General features: G+C 43.0%; 1 protein-coding gene across 1 annotated transcript; it reads right to left on the bottom strand.

Annotated features, from left to right (window-relative positions):
- Nucleotides 1–187: 187 nt before the first annotated feature.
- CMTM6 (CKLF like MARVEL transmembrane domain containing 6) lies at nt 188–15,475 on the bottom strand. Its single transcript, XM_054815000.1, has 4 exons — nt 15,311–15,475; nt 7,374–7,550; nt 6,367–6,465; nt 188–4,870 (listed from the first exon to the last, which is right to left on the bottom strand). The coding sequence occupies exons 1-4, from the start codon at nt 15,431–15,433 to the stop codon at nt 4,721–4,723; spliced, it is 549 nt and encodes a 182-aa protein (XP_054670975.1). The 5' UTR covers nt 15,434–15,475; the 3' UTR covers nt 188–4,720.
- Nucleotides 15,476–19,811: the final 4,336 nt, after the last annotated feature.

Raw genomic sequence — 19,811 nt, 5'->3', positions numbered from 1 at the left:
CCTCCTGGAAACCTGCAGTGAGAATATCCAGCTTCGCAGGTTGGACCCTCTTCCCCAGTAACAGGCAAACACAATGCGAGCTCTTTCCTCCAAACCAGGAACAATGAGTGATGTTATTTCCTATGGTTTGCTCTGGGAGAACTACATAGCGACACCAAATCACAGCAGCAGAAACGAGAAGCACTTAAGTTATTTACTAATATTTTATTTAAAAAATGATTACAAAATATTCTAGAAAGTTCTTCAGACAAAAAAAGCATAATACATTAAAAAAGACCACAGATTGAGAATGGAAACAATACTTAAGCATTTCAAAATTACTTAAATGGAAATTCAAGGCAACACTGGCAACAAAACTGTATAAAATTTTTATTTTATATATAAAATCTATTATCATCCTGATTTAATAATCATTGAGTCATTTAAATTCTCAAAGGTATTAAAAATGATAGACCATTCTGAACAGCATAAAATTTAATATCTAGAGAACTGCTTATGCTTACAGCAATAGACTAAAATAAAGATGAATTTCCATCTTAAAGGCACTACCAGCATCTCAATTCGTTACAATTTTATGTAACCTTTCAAAAATTTCACAAAGTATTCCCCTTCAGCGTAGAAAGCTCGGTATTTTTATTGCACAAATTTGAATGAGAGTCACCTTGATGGCCATTATGCAAAAACATCTTGTGCAGAGCTCTGAGAATTGTGTGAGAGAGCTCACTGTTTTTTCAAGTTGGAGGGTGCAAAGGTAAAACTTAATTGTAAGAGACCACAACCCTTCCCTGCTATTTTTAAGCACAGGGTGCAAGCAGCAAGGCACAATTCCTTCACGTATTTAGAACCCAAAGGGCACTGGTAGCATTGTGATTTTAATGTGGGCTAAACGCCAAACACAACAATTAACATTCACAATCTACACAATGCCCGTGCAGATTTTGAGCAGAAACTCTCAGTCCAGCCACTTAACAAGTCCTCGCATGTTCTGGAGAATCCTCTCCACTGATTCTCAAGGCACTATAAACAAAGCCCGAAAGTGGGTGCAGAGCCTTTAAATATTTTTGGATGGGCTCAGCTGGAAAAGACGAAAGCTTTTAATGTGTCTGAGCAGGCTCACAACCCCGCTGCCAAGCACCGTGGTGAAGAAGGGAGAAGGCAAACCCCAGATAGACATACTGGGCTGTTGCTTCTTTCCACAGGTTTTACTACCAGTTAAAGACTGTAGAGACGGTTACTTAACAAACAGAAGAAAAAATTTAAGGCAGTTCCTTGTAACAGCACTTCTGCTGGAGCTCCCGCCACTCTCCTGAACAATCCCTAATCCACTTCAGTCAAAATCAGCCACCTTAATGTAAGCAATTTAAATAGCCGGTTTAGCTAAAGCAGGCTGATTTGATCAGAAGCAGGCTGGGAAAGCAGCAGACCGCTTTGCTGACAGAGCACAGGAGGGGTAAGAGACATCCAGCCACACGCAGAGCTCCTGCAAAACCAGATGCTTAATCCAGCTCCAACGCCATTCTCTGGGATCAGTCTAATTAAAAGACGGACACGCAAAGCCTGGATCCGACACCAGAAGCATGGAAGCAGGCATGTCAAGACTGCAGGAGACCAGTGTGCTCAGCCATGGCAACAAGGATGTGTCTCTCTCCCTGACCTATCCTGGGAGAGCAGAGGAGCCAGGAGGGACACACACCTGCCCCTTTATCTCAGGGAGCTGATAAAGCAGTTAGGGAAACAATCTCGCAGAAGCAAAGAGCAGCATACACATGAGCAAACCTGCTTCTCAACTATTTTAAAACAGAACGAATACTTATAAGCCTAGGATTAATAGTACCACCATGCAAAGACTGCTTTGTCAGCCAACAACTGGGTTGGAAGCAACGATTTAGCAATTGCCTTAAACCTAGAACTAATATGAGACTTGCTTGTAGTATTTAACTACTACATGCCAGATTAATGCCAGCTAAACAGTATCTGGAATGGAGCAATATGTATTGTTGTAAAGTATAGCAGGACTCTTCCTATTAGTAAACACCTATGGCATCGGGAAAGCAACTAACCAGTTTCCCAAAGACTATCGTTTCTCGTTTTCATTAGCTGAGGGGCAAGGCTTGCATTCCTTTCAGAGATGGAATCTGATCCTCAAATCTATACATTGATCAGTCAGTTGGTGAGAGAATGGGTATAAACTCCCTACTTGGAACAGCTAAAATGCAAACAAAACCCATGCCAAAACCCCCTCACTCCAACAACCCAAATCACGCCAGGGATGCCAGCATGTATGTAGTAAGAGAATCCACCAAACCATTCTGCAAAGGTTGCCAGTATTTGTTTCAAAAGGCCTAATGGTCAGATCGTGGGTGCCAGGAGATCTCGGTCAGAGTCACTTCTCCTGGCACCAACTCCTTGTGGCACCTTTTCATAAAAATAACTTGCTCTGTATTTCAGTTCCTCTGTAAAGTATCAGCAGTATGTAATCATAGATAGGGAAGCCAAGGCAGAGAGGTGACTTTACAGATCTTTTTCAGTACCAGTATCTCCAGTTCAGGAATGGACACCAATAACAAAGCACTTAGGTGGGGAAAAGTCTGTAGAAAAAGGAAGCAAAGCCCAGAACGCTCTTCATATGTTTTCAAGCTGAGAAAAATTACAACAAAAATGACCTCAAGATGAAAGTCCCATCATGATGCTGCACTGCTTAATAAATAGCAGCAGCACAGTGTTACTCTTACACTATATATACAGCTTTTAATCATAGATCAAGGTTTAGAGACTACAGACATTTTGATGTGAAAACAAATTCAGTAGAATCCTGGGCAATAAAAAACAAAAAAACCAAACTCCCTTAGAATGTTAATCATAGATATGGACACAATCCCCAAAGAAAGACATTGCAAATTGTAGCAGAGATATTTCTCATTAAAGCAAGTTTCATATCACCAGTAACAGGGCTTGTAAACAAAACATCTCTAATTACCCAGTTTTCAGAGACAGCTACAGCAAGCTCTGTTACACCTAGAATGAGATCAGGTTTTAGTGCAAATGGACACTAATAAATACAAGGGGGGAAAAGAAGCCAGCCCAAAGAGCATTTCTTCTTCACAAAGCAGGCAATTTTATGAAGGAAAGTATGTCTTCTATGCATGGCTCTGAAACCAAGCTACAGCTTAAACTTGATGCTTCACACCACCTGCCAAAATTTTACATCCTCCAAGCAAAGTGTAGTGTTAGGCTCAAATTTTAGAACTTCGAGAAAGAACATCACAAACTCACATTCATTAGAAAGTGGCAGCACTGGAAAAAAAAAACTTTGACCTTTTACAGTGCTCAGTCGTACAACAGCTTCCTCATCCTTTACCAAATACAGCTTGCTCAGCCAATTTCTGGAGGGCTTAGTCTCAGTGCTGCCACAACAGGTTACAGGACTATAAATTTGTCAGACTAGGGTATTGATGAAATGGAGTTAAATGCCTGGAAGACACAGCAAATGTCATGAGCACTCAAACAAGAATTGTTTTTGCATAATCATTTTTTTCTCATTTGCTTTGGTATTTTGGAACATCTCCTGGCTTACAGCAGTTTGCCCTACTTTTGAAGGCTTTCCTCTTATGTGATGTCTAGCAGTTTCACTTTTTACCGCTTCAGTCCTTTTACAGCCATCAACATCTGATATATCTGTCACTTGTCTGATACATGTTGCATCAGTAGTGTTTCCTGCAGTCCTACAGCCTGTCACTTTTAAGACAAATCCAGGGTACAAGTGCTCATTTACCTGTTTACCAACTGACCTAGTCAGTAGCAAGAAGTGTCAAGGTAGCACCATATTTATAAACAAAGACAACGGCAGGGTACATAACCATTCTGGCAAAACTTATCGTTAACTAGGCATACAGTATTAACCTTGCAAGTAATATTCACCAGGGTAGTACCAATGTGCTGTAATGTTTTTCCCATTGATGTTCCAATTGCTACTTTTTGGGTTACTTTGTGAAAATATTTATTCTTTGTCTTTTCCCTCTCAGGGCTGTCTTCTCAAGTGTGTTCCTGCAACTTCTATAGCTTTCGAAATAATCTGAAAGAAGATTCTGGACACAAGCCCAAACCTTGACAAACATGGGCTGAAAAACCATCTCCTTAATTTACCATTACATTACCTTCCCCATAAAACCCCTACACTCGCTATTCCATTAAACTGATCTCCACAGACAGAACTGAGACATATGAATAGTAAAAAAACCCCAAAAGCCCTTACGTAAGGATAAGCATTTCTGTAAGAGTCCAATTAGGTATCCCTTTTACATTCACAGTTTGACCAGTAAGTACAAAAATGAACTCTGCTGTACTATTTTATAACTTGTAACAAAGTATCTGGTCCATTTATAGAGAAAATATCTTTAGGCTATAGCTCAGAATTTATTAATCAAACATTAACCTTTATTAGTCACCTCTGTCAAAACCTAATCGGCACATTGTTGTCCTTAAGTTATTCTATTTAGACACAAGGGTTTTTTAGTGTATGTCACCCAGACAGGTGGCTGGACCTTAGAACATGATGCCCAAGATGCCATTACTTGACCTAAGAATCTATAAAAATTTGTGATGAGCAATGTGTACAAAATTGATTAAAAGGAAGAGACAGAAGCTGTTACCTACAGTGCACTGAAAGTTCAATTTAGTTTGCTCCGTTAAAAAAAAAAAAAAAAGAAATAATTCCAGAAAATTAGCTTTGTTTATTCAGTGGCTGATCTTCTGTGGCACACTGAGTGTTGCCAGGATTTTCAGAGCGTCTGTTTACGTTTTGTTTCCGACTGTGAAAATACTCTATCATAGTTTCAGATAAAAATGCAGCACTTGCAAGAAATCCAAATGTCTGTAAAAGTGAAAGATATATATGATTTTAAAATGTATAAACATTATCAATATTCTAACATCATTTGGAGAAATTTGCTGGACTATTTACAAACATTAACAATGCATTAAGTTTCCGGTCCTCCTTAAATTGGTGATTCCATTTAAATTAGAAACAGATCAGAAATCATAATTCTGGCACATTTAATGCAAAAGTTTTTACAGTTCTCATTTTCTTAATCAAGCATGAACCACACAATATTTTCTAAACAGCCCTTAATACTAAAAGTATATTAATTTTATTGAAAAAATTAGTTATTAAAGAAGCATGGCATTGGTGGTATAGCAGAATATTTATCTAAGAGATGGCTGCTGATTAAAGGGACTAAGCGAAGAAGAGGAACACATGGAAGGTGAAGGCAGATAAGATCTGCAGAGCCTAAGCAAGTCCTTACTGGGTCAGCAAGGGGGAATGAAGTGACATTTTGTTAATGACATTTCATTATTAGTCATGGCAAGATAGTGACAAGGAGAAGGTTGGTTTCAGCAGCTTTGTTCAAACAAGGAAATACATGCATTATTCTAAGTTTTACCTAAATTTTACACAACTGGTTTGCCCCAAAGCAATTTGACACCAGTAAGTCTTAAATCACAGTAGGGTTTTTTTTTTTCCAGCACCAGGAAAAAAACCCTGAAAGGCTTTATACTCAAACCATTAGGTTTGAATATATCAATACCACAAAAGATGACTACACCGAAGTGCGTATCTCTAATAGCTCATGCTGCCTGTGGAACAGAATTATTTTGCTTTCTTTTCTAACCAGTTTTTTCTCATTCAAGAATAAAATAAAAATTTCATCTTTTAAACTCACATATTCAGAATTCCAAGGTTATTGTAAAAAAGTGCCAAATAAGTGAGGAATTACAACATCCACAGCATTCCAAAGCCTCTTCAGTGTTCCCCGAGAGATGCATAGCCTGTCGCTCTTCTAACTATTTCTGTCGCTGAGGAAACTGCTGCTCTTACTGCAGCCTTTGCAAGTCAGCATTCCCCACATATGCTTTATAATGCCTGGCAAAAGACATGGTTTTTTGCTGACTTTGTGAGGGGGTGGCATTAGGAAAGGACAATTGAGGAAAAAAGTAGGCATTTCAGAGATAGGGTATCCGAGAACTGGGGAAGCAGTGAGAGATGGCAATGTCAAAACACTAACAGGTGACAGGGAATTATATGGAGCCAAGCCAGTGAAGTCTGAGGAACCCAGGAGCAAGCTGCAAATGCTGGGAGCTGCAGGTGCACGCAGAGCTTTTCAGCAATCCTGAGGAAAGCTTGCTCTTTGGATTTCCTATGCTAAGTATCTGGAAGGTCTGTAATAGCTAATTCCTCCTGAAACATCACAATGCACTGATGTCTGTTCTCTGCCCAGTTTCTTCCCTGCAAACTGAGTGAGGTTTAGAGGGCAGAGAAATTAACATAGAAGTTAAATACAAAGTAAGTTATGTGATTTTAAGACTTACACATGCAGCTTTTTCAACAGCAGACTCAGCGCTGGTCGCAGCAAGCACTATAGACGCTAACAGAAAAAAGGCACCTATGGTTGGCATGGCCCAAAAATTCTGCAATTATAAAAAAATGAGGGTTATAGAGTTGTAGATATATATCTGAAAAAGAGCAAGCATCATAACAGCAGCTGAGTTAATCTGCCAGTGAATTTATGCTTTGAAACTTTGATGCTAATGGGAGCTTCAGAAAATACATTTTACAGCTATATTCCAAACAACATTCAACATTATCAACTATCTAAAAGAATCTGCATCACATACTCCGCTGGTTTTGTCGTCTTTAAGTATTTTGATCATTTCATCTAACTTCTTTTACAATCAAATTCAGGCTCGGGTCAACCACGCTAGCATTATTCCCTATGCAAAACATCTAGGAAACCAGAAACCTGTAAGTAAATGAGCTCATTCAAATCTCTTACTACAGTCCCTTATCTGTACCTTCATGTAAAAAAACCTACTGTTTGCTCTGAAGACAAATAAGAGGGAATGCTCATAGGACACTTCTTACTGACTTTACAGAGCAACTTTGTGCCACTGCTGGATCTTCTGAAATATAAAAGTGTGAACTGTAACAAGTATGATTTTACCAAAAAAGGAAGTAGGCCACAACCAGTAGGAAAATAGATGGGGTAAACAGGCAAGTTACAAATACTATTCTGACAGTAAACTGTGTTCTATATATGTACATATACAAGATAACTACACAGTAGTATTAGTGTGCGTGAAAGACTTTCACACAAGTCCTAAAATCCTGCAGGTAACCAATGTGACAATTTTGGAAATTTTATCAATATAAAAGGGATTCTCAAAGTTGACTGGTTTTTTTTAATTATAAGCTACTTTAATTTACCCTTTAAATAGAGAAGAAAAGGAGATTCATTCTGCATAGTCTTTTTACTCCACAGTAGTCTTTAAGCACTTACAAGAAATGGTTTGGTTTTTAAAAAAAATAAATTCCTTACCACTCTCTGTACTTTATCTTCCCCACATGTTTCATATACATCAGTGCAATACACACACAGGATCAGGAGGCTCAAAAGAAAGGCACTGCAGCTTGTGAATTCAAAGAAGTAAAGTCCACTACACTTGATACAATCCTCCACAACTTCTTCACAAATAACAGCCAGGAGAGAGAGAATCTGCAAACGAATAACATATTTGAGTTGGATCAAGCCTCTATTATCTTCAGCAAATAAATGTCTCCGATATGAACATTAATAAAGACAGCTGTAAGGAAAATCCTCCATTTAGAACGAGCCTGTAAGATTCTGTGCTATTTTTTTACAGGCAGAAATAATTATATGCTGACACAGTTGACACTTGCTGTTAAAGTTGGTCAATGAACTGCACTCATGTAAGCTGAGCACACACCACCAAATACAGGCTTCTTGATTAGACAGTCAAGATTCCCGATTTGTGGTTTTGTGCAATTGCCAGCTGGAAGCAGATGAGGCCGGCAGCATGGCAAGCACACATCCCACTCAGAACAAGCAAAAATGCTATTGCTTACTACTTACAACTGCACTTAATTTAAAATGCGTTTGGGTTCAGGGTGGAGGAGGAAACTGGATGGCATTGACACAGTCAGCTTCCTCCCTGAAAGTTTACAGCTGACGTTACCTCCCTTGATAAACTTCAGAGAAAGTGTATGTAGCCAATAGCTCGCATGCTTATGGTGACAGAAGCTTGGCTGTACTTGTAGGAACCAAAACTGTAAAGTACGTTTAAGCTATGTTGGACAGTGTTTATTCTATTCACCTTCCTGCCACAGTATGTTCCAGGAAACAAGAAGAGTTAATTCCTGTACCATATATCTGCTGCTGGATTTTTCTACTGTTTTATTGTACAAGACAGAATATTGCTTTATGTAAATGTTCTCTCATTTTGGCCACTTCTTGCTCGTTTCCTTCATCCCATAAAGCTGACACAGGATTATAAATCCTTGTCGTGGTTTTACCCCAGCTGAGCACCACGCAGCCACTCGCTCGCTCCCCCCCAGCAGGATTGGGGAGAGAATTGGAAAAGTTAAAGTGAGAAAACTCCTGGGTTGAGATAAAGACAGTTTAACAGGTAAAGCAAAAGCCACACACGCAAGCAAAGCAAACCAAGGAATTCATTCCCCACTTCCCACGGGCAGGCAGGTGTTCAGCCATCTCCAGGAAAGCAGGGCTCTGTCACTGTGTTGGGTTTGTGTGGCAAGGTTTTGGTAGCGGGGGGGCTACAGGGGTGGCTTCTGTGAGAAGCTGCTAGAAGCTCCCCCTGTGTCTGACAGAGCCAATGCCAGCCGGCTCTAAGACGGGCCCGCCGCTGGCCAAGGCCAAGCCAATCAGTGCCTCTGTGATAACATATTTAAGAAGAAGAAAAACACTTAGAGAGAGAGAGCTTTTGCAGCCGGAGAGAGGAGTGGGAAGATGTAAGAAACTCTGCAGACACCAAGGTCAGTGCAGATGGAGGGGGAGGAGGAGCTCCAGGCACCGGAGCAGAGATCCCCCTGCAGCCCGTGGTGAAGACCATGGTGAAGCAGGCTGTGCCCCTGCAGCCCATGGAGGAAGGATGAGGGGGTGTAGAGATTCCACCTGCAGCCCGTGGAGGACCCCACGCCGGAGCAGGTGGAGGCACCTGAAGGAGGCTGCGGCCCGTGGGAAGCCCACGCTGGAGCAAGTTCCTGGCAGGACCTGTGGACCCGTGAAGAGGGGAGCCCACGCCAGGGCAGGTTTGCTGGCAGGACTTGTGACCCCGTGGGGGACCCCACGCTGGAGCAGTTTGCTCCTGAAGGTCTGCACCCCGTGAGAGGGACTCCATGCTGGAGCAGGGGAACGATGAGAGGAGTCCTCCCCCTGAGGATGAAGAAGTGGCAGAAACACCGTGAGATGAACTGACCGTAACCCCCATTCCCCGTCCCCCTGTGCCACTGAGGGGGGGGAAGGTTGAAGCCGGGAGTGAAGTTGAGCCCGGGAAGATGGGAGGGGTGGGGGGAGGTGTTTTAAGAGTTGATTTTATTTCTCATTCCTCTACTCTGTTTTGCCTAGTAATAAATTAGATGAATTCCCTCTCTAAGTTTGGTCTGTTTTGCTCGTGACGATAATTAGTGAGTGATCTCTCCCTGTCCTTATCTCGACCTACAAGCGTTTCGTTATGCCTTTTCTCCCCTGTTTAGTGAATGAGGGGAGTGAGAGAGCGGCTCTGGTGGGCACCTGGCCTCCAGCCAGGGTCAACCCACCACAGTCACGCAGAACGGTTACTTGGGAAGACAAACACCATCACTCCGAATGCCACCGCCCCCCAGTCCCTCCTCTTCCCCAAGCCTCTTATAAACTGAGCATGACATCATATGGTATGGAATATCCCTTTAGTCAGTTGGGGTCAGCTGTCCTGGCTGTGTCCCCTCCCAACTTCTTGTGCACCCCCAGCCATCCCGCTGGTGGGACGGCGCGAGGAGCAGAAAAGGCCTTGACTCTGTGTAAGCACTGCTCAGCAACAATAGGTCCATGTAACAAAAACATCCCTGTATTATCAATGCTGTTTCCAGCACAAATGCAAAACATAACCCCATACTAGCTACTATGAAGAAAATTAACTCTCTCTCAGCTGAAACCAGCACATTATCCACACCTTATTCCATACTATTTATGTCATGCTCAGGTCCCACACAATCCAATACATCCTCATTAACCACCACCACCCTTCTCATCCCTTGATATAATATGCTGATATCATTCCCTTAGTCTATGGACCACCCTTTTAAAATGTCCACAAAATGTCCATTGGGTTCACTCAGTCCATAACCTTGGGCTCCATCTGCCATGGTGGTCACTTACTACAGGACAATCCTTGTAGTAAGGAGTTCACCAAATTAATACAAAACCATTAGTAGGAATCAGACTCAGTCATAAAATTGAGGCTGATATAAGGACAATGACCCTATTTTTAATAAGATTATATGGGCAATAATGAGTTTGACAGTTCTTCTTTTAAAAAAAAAAAAAAACAACAAAAAAACCCCCCACAAAACACCAACCAACCAAAAAAAACCCCCAAACAAACACCAAATTCTAAAATTCAGAATTGTTATTTCCCAGTTATTAGCAACTGCAGGTGCCTTATCTGCACTTTATTCTTGGAAAACAACCACCAGCCTTCAATTTCAGTTTTCTGACAGTAAAAATAAGGACAGCAATTTAGCACATGGGAACTGTAAATTCCCCCCGCTATGCCAGACCTCTGAAGGGCACTTCAAAGCATCATGTTTTAAATATACTGCAATCATATAAAGTAAACAGGATCTCAGAAAGGGAAAGAACCTGAGCTGGGAAACTGCAGTATTACTATCAGGCCTCCACATACTTCCCTTCTCGCCTGCAGTGGCTGGTGAGACAAACTTCTCAGCAGCTCTCGCACCTAAAACAGCGACCACAATGGCTGGCTGAGGAATGTTTTGAACTCAGAATTTCCAATTTTTAAGGTTTTTTTTTTTTTTTGCTTTTCAAAAGATTTGCTTACAGCTGCATCCAATGACTTTGAATTTCACATTTTGCACAGCTCAGCTAAATCGTGAGATACATTTTCATATATAGTTCTAGCTCTTTTTATCAGCACTGAAAACTGAATGCCGTCACTCTCACCTGGGATGAAACAGAACAGAAAGGAAATAAACCTGCCCTTAAAAGAATTTATAAGCCCAGATAACCATAATGTGATCTAAGGAACTGAAAAAACCCTCTCCATTGAGTGTACCAACAAGTAGAAAAAAATCCCACTCAAAGAGTAGCTATAGAGGGTTCAGTGTCAAATAAATGAGATTTACCAAGTGAAGTCCTATGTGGGACTTGTCCAAGTCAATATTCAATTTTTTATTAATAAGCTGAATAACAAAATAAAACACAGCATTAAAAAAACTTTGGCTTGGAGAACTTTGATCAAAGTAGTGTATCAGCAGCACATTTATAAGCTGACAGAGTTCTGCTTGGGTTTCTTAACTTGCCTCTTGATATCACTATGAGAAACAAAAGGGATTACTCTTTTAGTAGTATTTAAAACTATTCTTTTTTGTAGTAGGACAACAGAGTAGTTCCTAACTTCAGTGTACATACTTACAGCTATATAACACAGCAAAAAGTTTTTGCTAGTAGCCAGAAGATTATAATCTCTATTATTCATCTGTATTTTAGTAACATCCCATTATTAGATACAGTAGAAATACAGGAGCCAGTTTAAACAAGCCAGGAGATTCCACGTTTCATTCAGTTTCCCAAGAACTGTTCTGCCAGAGATCCACTGTCGCCCGTCAGCGTTAGTCCTGGGATGAGTGCAGACCTCTGTGTGAAGCAGCCAAAGCTCCTTCTGTTTTGTTTTTATATCTGCCTCCTCCACACCGATCCCACGGAGAATCCCTAGCAGCCAATGCCCAGAACATCACTACTGCTTTTGTCTGAGCTGTCAATAACAAGTGGAGGGGGCAGCTCAGTAGTTCCTCATTTTCTCAAGAGCTAAACCTTCCAGGAAGATTTTCTTTCACCCTGAAAGCCCAGGGTAATACCTGAAGACAAAAGCGGGCAGCCACCACCACCTTCCTTCCCTCTCGCTCAGAGCCCTGCACCGCTGCAGACACGGTGCCAGTGTTGGTGGGGAGGCAGAGGTTACCCTGGCAGGTCAGGGCACGGCTGAGAGCGTGCACGGGGACACGGACAGGCTAGCACCAGGCTTCCTGGTTCCTGCAGGAAAATCTACACCTCGCCATGTGCATACACTGCTTGTTTTCCTGTGTGCTGCAAAGGGAAAAGCATTGTTGCGAGATGCAGTTTTTAAGTGTTTGTTTGGGTTTGGGGTTTTTTTTTCAAATTATTAGTCCTATCTGTCCATATGTACACCAGAGATTAAACGTCTTCATTTGTCCTTTACCAGCAAGAAGTTATTCATTGATACTGACATTACTGTTGGAAGTTTCCAGACAAGTGTCAAGGTTCTACATTTAATAAGTGAAAGGCTACAAAAGAATGTTATAAAAATAAAGCAGATCAATGAACTTTCCAACAGGCCTGTGAAAATGCTCAGCAGTGGTACTCCCAGTACAGAATCTAGTTCAGACGGGTGCACATACCAATTCTGTACGTCTTGACAATCAAGGCTGCTATAGGAAGCGAACAGCTCAGAAAAAGAGCAGATGATTTTCCTTTCCAATTAGGGCATTTTTGTTAAAGTCAAACAATATTAGATGACAAGTATTCCTGCTTTAGACAAGAATTCATTTCTACCTCAACCTGGGCACAGTATGTGCTGTGCCATTTACCTTTGTGCAGAATTTGAACCAGTCATGGACTAACAAAAACATTCCACCTATATAAAAAAATTAAAAAAATCTGAAACCCCTGCAATAAACGTGCCTCCTAGCATCTTTTTGGCAGTTACATTTTATTTCAGTTGCCCAAAAAGCTTTAAGAAGGCAGGCTAACATTACAATGTATGGCATTATTAATCAGAAGAAAAGCATTTCTAAAGACTAGAAACCAGTTTTCTGCAGGTGATTTCACAGTATTTTGTAAAATACTTTATCACTTCTATAATGAATACAGCTGATTTTCTAAGTGCAATACCCTGTTTAGCAGTCCACACAAGTGATTATCAGTGCGTAATCCCAATAACAACTCACAATCACTATTGTAACACAAGGCTAACAGATGTTAATGACCGTCACTGGCATTTCCAAAAATGAACACTTTCCCAAAACAGGAATATTTCTCTTACTGGAGATCCTGAGGCTTCCACCTTCAGTAATTCCTGGGGCTTGTTTCAAATGTTTGGACCAAGAACTCCAAGATCTGTGCATCTTGGTAAAGAGAAATTAAAAGGATTGAAAAAACCTCTTGGAAATTAGGTGGGTGAATGACTATAATTCCATTTTCTTTTTCCTCTTGTTGAAGGATAGGTACAGGCCAGAAATTGCTAATTCTTTAGGAGCATATCAAGCAGCTATCCATCCTGTTTAAGATAATCGTAATTTTCCTTTTTCCTACCTAGAAAGCTTTTTAAATAATGCCTCCGTTAAGGTAAACAGTTTAAGACACCCGTAAATTTGCATATGCAATAGTTTATTTTAGTCTGTGAATTCATATAAATGATCTGATTGCCAGGAGATCTTACTTTATTAATCTCCAGTAGATGAATTAAAAGTTTATGTCCTATTATATTTACGAGTCTCATGGGTGTAATTTTTTTTTAAAACACTCTTAGAAAACATTATTTTTGGCAGTGTTACCATTACCTTTACCAGCGCTCAAGAATCTTATGTTTATGGTTGAAGGGTTTTTTGACTGTGCGAGGCAAAGTTTAAAAACCCAAACGTCCTCTTTTCTGCAGTGGTGAAGTAATGAGAAAGGGCTGGAAATCACCTACAATTCCTGTGAGCATGAGACATCTGACTAAAAAGCCACTTCGTTGCCTGGAAAATGTACCCTGACACACATTTACAGCCAGCTGCCCTTTCCCACTGCCGGTTTCACTACCTCCCTGCCAGTACTTAAGAATGATGCTCCTCGTGTCCTTATCAGCAGGCGCACTGGCACGTTTCAGAAAAGCCCACGGCCAAGCGCAGAACAAACAGGAGTCTGAATCAGGTGCCAAACTGCTGAATGCATTCAGAAATAACATTACACGTAACAAAAAGCAAGCAGAATATACGCCTTTTATTTCGTGGTGGGCACAGGACTGCCCAACACAAAGTGACGTACCGCAACATCTCATACAATAGGCCACCATCAGCAGTGCATGTTTCTGGTGCAATTTTCTACCATGAGTCATGGGAGAACTAAGCACCCCGATTTTAGCAGGGATGGCACGGCATGGTAAGCTTACAAACAGACTGCAGAGGCAGCAGGAGAGGGAGGCCCGGATCCGATGAGCCATCGAGCACTACCCTGAGGTTCAACCAATGACTTCTACCTCCTGTTTTCATACAATGTGGCCCTCAGAAGAAAATACTAAGTTTCCTGTGAGGTTTCTCTCTGATTTTTGACCGTAACGACAGCAGGCAGCTGAACCACACCAGCTGCAGTACCAAACAACCTTGGTCGCACGATGTACGCAACCATCAGATGTCAACATCTGCTCCTGTAGCTAAAACATGAAAAAGGAACAAGCCTGTTACTTCCCCACCATAAATTAATCTGAACCTATAGAGATGATGGTATTATAAGACATCATGTCTGCTTTCCACCTGAGTTATAAGCCTCGTGCGGCTTTAGCGACCGAGAGCGAACGCAGGCTTTGCGCCTCTGGGTGCGAAGCCAGGCTTTCTGGTGGAGCAACCCCTTTTTCTGACCGACAAAATAACCCCCCTGAAGCCTGCGGACGGCCATCGGCCCAAGCCTGTGCTTTGCCAGTGAAGCGTTTAATATTTAAGCGGCGGGGGACTGCCCTAAGCCGGAGGTCGTCAGAACACGCTCTTTTGGCCCGCAGGACACCTGTAACGCACGCGGGCGACAGTCAGTAACGCGGCGGGAGCGGGCCCAGCCGGCGGCGAGTTACCGGCCGCTCACCCCCGCCCCGCCGCCGCCCTCCGGCCGGTCTCAGCCCCGCACACCCGGCACGGCCACCTCGGTGAGAACTTTCGGCCTCTCCCCTCCTCCCCAGGCAGCCATTCTGCCAGGGGGTGCTCGCTCCACACAAGGCCCGGGACGTCCCCGGCCACGGGGGTGGGGAGGACCGGGCCGCTGCCTGTGGAGGCGCGCGGGCGGGCGGTGAGCCAGCAGGTCAGTCAGTCAGCCAGCCAGTCAGTCAGCCAGTCAGTCAGTCGGCAACCGACCGCCGACGGGCGGCAACGGCCGCCCTGGCCCCGCTCCTCCCCTGGCGCACCGCTGGCCGCGCTCGCCGTTCCCCCCCGGGTTGAGGAGGGGAGGAGACTCACCGCTTGGAGCGCTTTGGTCGGCAGCCGCCATCCCCACAGGTGCCGCAGGGTGCAGCCGAAAGGGCGGCGGGGCGACTTGACCTGCGGCTCGGTCGTCTCGTTGTAGACGGAACCGTTCTCCATAGCCGCGCCGCCGCCGGCTGCCAGCTGGAAGAAAGCGAAAGCAAAAGGGGGGCGGTGGCGTGAGGGGAGGGGAGGAGTGGAGAAGGAGTAGGAGTAGGGGAAGGGGAGGGCGAAGGTGGCGGCCCGCCTAGCCCCAGCGGGACAAAGGCGCTTCCTGCAGCGAGCGCCATCGCTCCCCCCGGCGGCTGCCGAGGGCGGCGTGAGAGGGAGAGCGGGCGGGGGGGCCGGGATCGCGGGTCTGTGCGAGGGTGCAGTCGCGCAGGGGTCGCCCCAGGCCGAGGGCTGCTCTCAGTCCCGTGAGGGGTACTTATTAAGAAGAGTTTACAAGATTATTTACTTTCCTTATGTCACACAGGATTATGACATCAGAAGGATTTTTTAAGCCAAAGCTTGCACTGCTTACATTCCTCATTATCAGTGAGAGAAAACACTAGTATCCCCGAGTCTCTACTAATATCCTTCCATACCTTTACCCAGATCAACTTTCAAAAGAAGCTACAGCTTTTGATGCCAGCATAGGAGTAGATCAAGCCCATTGTACATTAGGCAAGGTGTGTTACATTCAGAACTATTATGGTCCTTCATAGTCACATTCAGATATGCTTATTTAAATTCAGTCAAATGCAATCTACTGATAGAAAAGATGATGATTTGCTTTCTTAACCTTAGCTTTAAACGTGCTTACGGAACAGAGCAGCTTGTTCAGACACTGCCCGTCTTTCAGAACCACACAGTGAAGTGGAAGGATGTGTGCTACAGTGACCTGTGAGGTAGCTGCTATTTTTGACTCCGCCAAGGGCCACCGTTAACTGGACAGATGGAGTAGTATGGGCCAGATAAAAGCAGTTGGGTCATACTCCGTGCTCAACACGTACCAGCAGGCCACACATGTGACCTCTCCCAGTAAGACGACACAAGCTAGGGGAACATCACAGGGTCCCCAGGCAGGATGGTACATACTTGCCTGTGCCATAAACAACGTTCGGCTGCAGGAATTGGCTTGAATGGCAAATGAGTAGGGCAAGTCCTGTGATTCCCAAGGTGTGAGAGTTTCCATTGAAATAAGTAAGGTATCACCATGGGTGTGCCCTAGCTCCTGCCTGGGGTTGGGATGAGTCTAACATAGCTCTGCTGGCAGCATCTCAGACTGCAGGACTGAGCAGGTAGGTGTAGTCATTTACTGTTAGCACTTATGAGTCCTCAGTGCCTTTATTACTGTTTTTTTTACATTAGTACATTATAAATAACACTACATTATGGAGGCTGTCATCTCTCTTCTGAAGGAAATTCCCTTTTTGTTTTGGTTTCTTCCTTCATATCTCAAAACTGGCTAAGTCCAAAGCCACGAAGTGTGTGATTAGGCTATGCTCAGTACTGAGGGAGACAGGACTTAACGGAGCTAGAAGCAATTGTTAGTTCCCCTTTTAAGGTGTTCGGTAGCATCTAAGGCTATTTTGTAGTTGTTCTCTTTTGAACCTTTACCAATGTCTTAATGCAGCATTGCTAGATTATGAACACAGATGTTAGTATTGAAGACAACTGTCTTGAGGAGAGATTGCTTTTCAGGGCGTCACACAAACACAGGACAAGCTTGCAAAAGATAAAATATATGACAACCATTTTCTAGTTACTGCTGCCTTTGAGAGTTGTTTTTCCTGTTCAGGTCTTCTCCAGGAAATACATATCAATGATGCATGAATTATAAAGGCCAGCTTGCCATTTAAAGCCTATCTTATTTAGGCCACTTTATTTATTTATTTGTAAGGAGGTGCATGAAAAGCAAAACAGCAAAGCTACAAGAACTGTAAGCTTATGTGACAAAGAAGAAATGAAAACTGGACAACAGCATAGGACCTGATAGCTTAAAAATAACTGCAAGTATTATGTTAAAACATACAAATGCTGCTGTTCACACAAACTGCAGGTGTTCTTTACTCTTCTCATCAGAACTGTCGAGTACAGTATCTTTCCTTTAAAGAGGGAACACAAATCAAAACAACAGTTACAATAAATAACAAGCCTGTTTAATGCAAATAACTGACATAAACTGGCTGTGATGTAATGGAAATCCCATTCCAGATGTCCATCTATTCATTTTCTTCTGTTTACGTGCTACACCAGACAGAGTTTTCCAAAAAGAGAAGTCTTTCTTACTCCCCCATGGACTCTTCTGGAATGGCAGAACCAGAGCTAAAGGCAGGACGTGGTGGTAGAGAAGCAGCCCTGGAGTTAGATGCTGCTCTACAGTAACACCTCCAGTCAGCCAGGCAGAGAGTGGGAGATGGGTGGAAACAGATTAGTGATGAGTGACCTAGTTTTCTCCCTCATTACATCTTCTGCAAAGCTACCCACCATAGTGACCAAAAAGCAATACCAATTAAGTTGAGAAAGCCACCTCATTAGGGGAGATTGCAGTGCACACACTATAGCTATATGGCACGGTTACCATCCTTGCCAGTGCTGTTGAATTAATCTACACAAGTGTGACTGGAGCTCCTTGAAGCAGTTGAGTAAACACCAGCCACTGGAATACAGTGGATACAGGCCAGGGCTGCATCTCTGTTTTCATAAAGTGAAGCCCCGGTGGCTCTTTGGCCCTAGCTTTGTGCTGCGTTACAGTACGACACTAAAGCTTAAATCCCTCACACTCAGAATTAGCAGCACAACTCCACTGATCTGATTTGTCTCTCATGAATATTCTCCTTTTCCCATCTTCATATATGCAGTTGTGGGGCTTTTGCTTTTCTTCTCAGAGGGTGAAGGAGAAGGAACTAGAGGAATGGGAAAGCAGCTTAAAAGCTGAAACCACTGAAGGAGCCGGACTCGGTTTCATTTGAAGGGTGGTGAGGTTCATTGCTACTGCACAGTTTGAGGAGCTCCACTGAAGTCAGCCAGTTGGAGGCACAGCTCTCTCCCTGTTCTTGGTTCTGGTGTTCCCACATGGGCAACTCACAGCTTTTGTTCATGCCTCTAGGCCTGTGTATTAAATGAAATAAATACAGGATGACTAGCTAGAAAATGGGATATACCAAGTACTGTGACAAAGAGCTCAGAAAAGACTTCAATGTGTTGCATCTCCAGCTCTTGAGGCTCTATATTTGGGCTCAGTATTGCAACTGAACTTCACAACCCCCAATCACCATACTAACGTGCTAGAATGTGTGATTTTTAAACAGCTGAAGAAGCTGTTAAAAATGCTAATTCTGCAATTTCTGAGTATCCCTTATGGCACAAGAGGAAAAAAACCCCACAAACCCCACAAAATGACAAACCCTCAGCTCCCCACATTTCCCAAATTTGGGTTAGGCCAACTCGTCGGTGGTTTTCTGCGTGCATCTGCATGGCACAGGGAAGCATAAAACCATGAGGTATGCGACAGGCGACAGTTCTGCAGCTGCAGGTGTCCTACTGCAAATTAAGTTTGCTCCCCAAGAAGAGGCTGCAGCCCAACAGGCTGCTACGTGCACTTCAGATGTGTCACTAGAAACTTAAGGCTAGCGTAGTATGGTAGCTAGTCCATATAATCTACAACTTACATGCACATTTCAGAGGCTGCTATTTTCAGATGAAAACTAGGAACTGTCTGGAAATAAAGTAGCCATTTACTCAAAATTTTCAAGCTTAAAATCTGCAGAACAGCTTTATTACAACCATTTTACTTAAAGAACTGACATAGGAACACGGTAGAGAGAAGGAGGAAGAGAAGATTTGTAAAATTCCCCCAAAACAGTTCAGTTTGAAGCTAATCAGCTCCTTGTCTATACAGAACTAGCCCTGAAAGTCCAAAGGCATTTATTTGGTTTACTTATTTTGTAGTGTTCTTGCAGTATTCATACTGCAAACCATTTTAAAAGTATTAATTGTTCTTTGTAAAAAAAATCAGCCCCTATAGTTCTTGTTATCTCTTTGCTTTCTGCATCTTGTATGCTAGACTGAAACTTGGTACCAAATGACACTTAAGTAAAGGCACACAAGAGCAATTAGAAGCAAAAGTAAAGTTACTCATGCTGTTACTGTTTTTAAAATTGGGATCATTGCAAATCTAACCCATCTGCAGCTTAGGGCGTGAAAGCACAATGAAGGATTATGCAGAAGTATCATTGCCAAATCAGCTTAATTGTTTTACCCAATTTATTTGTTTTGGTGCCTGACTTGATGGCGAAGGAAGGAGAGGATTCACTGGCTGTACGTTTTGTGAAAAGGGCCTTCTGTCACAGAGACTCATTTTGCATGACAGTTCTGGTAAATCCCACCTTAGTTGTTTACTCCCATGGCAGGAGAACTGCAACTCCAGCTGACAAAGCAACCAGCCCAGTGGTCACGGTCTCATCAGAGGGAAACAAGAAGCCAAAGCCATCAAGTTACACAGAAACACATT

Source organism: Grus americana, chromosome 2, assembly GCF_028858705.1.
Source record: "Grus americana isolate bGruAme1 chromosome 2, bGruAme1.mat, whole genome shotgun sequence".
NCBI lineage: Eukaryota > Metazoa > Chordata > Aves > Gruiformes > Gruidae > Grus > Grus americana.
This window is presented reverse-complemented; position numbering and strand designations above follow the sequence as displayed.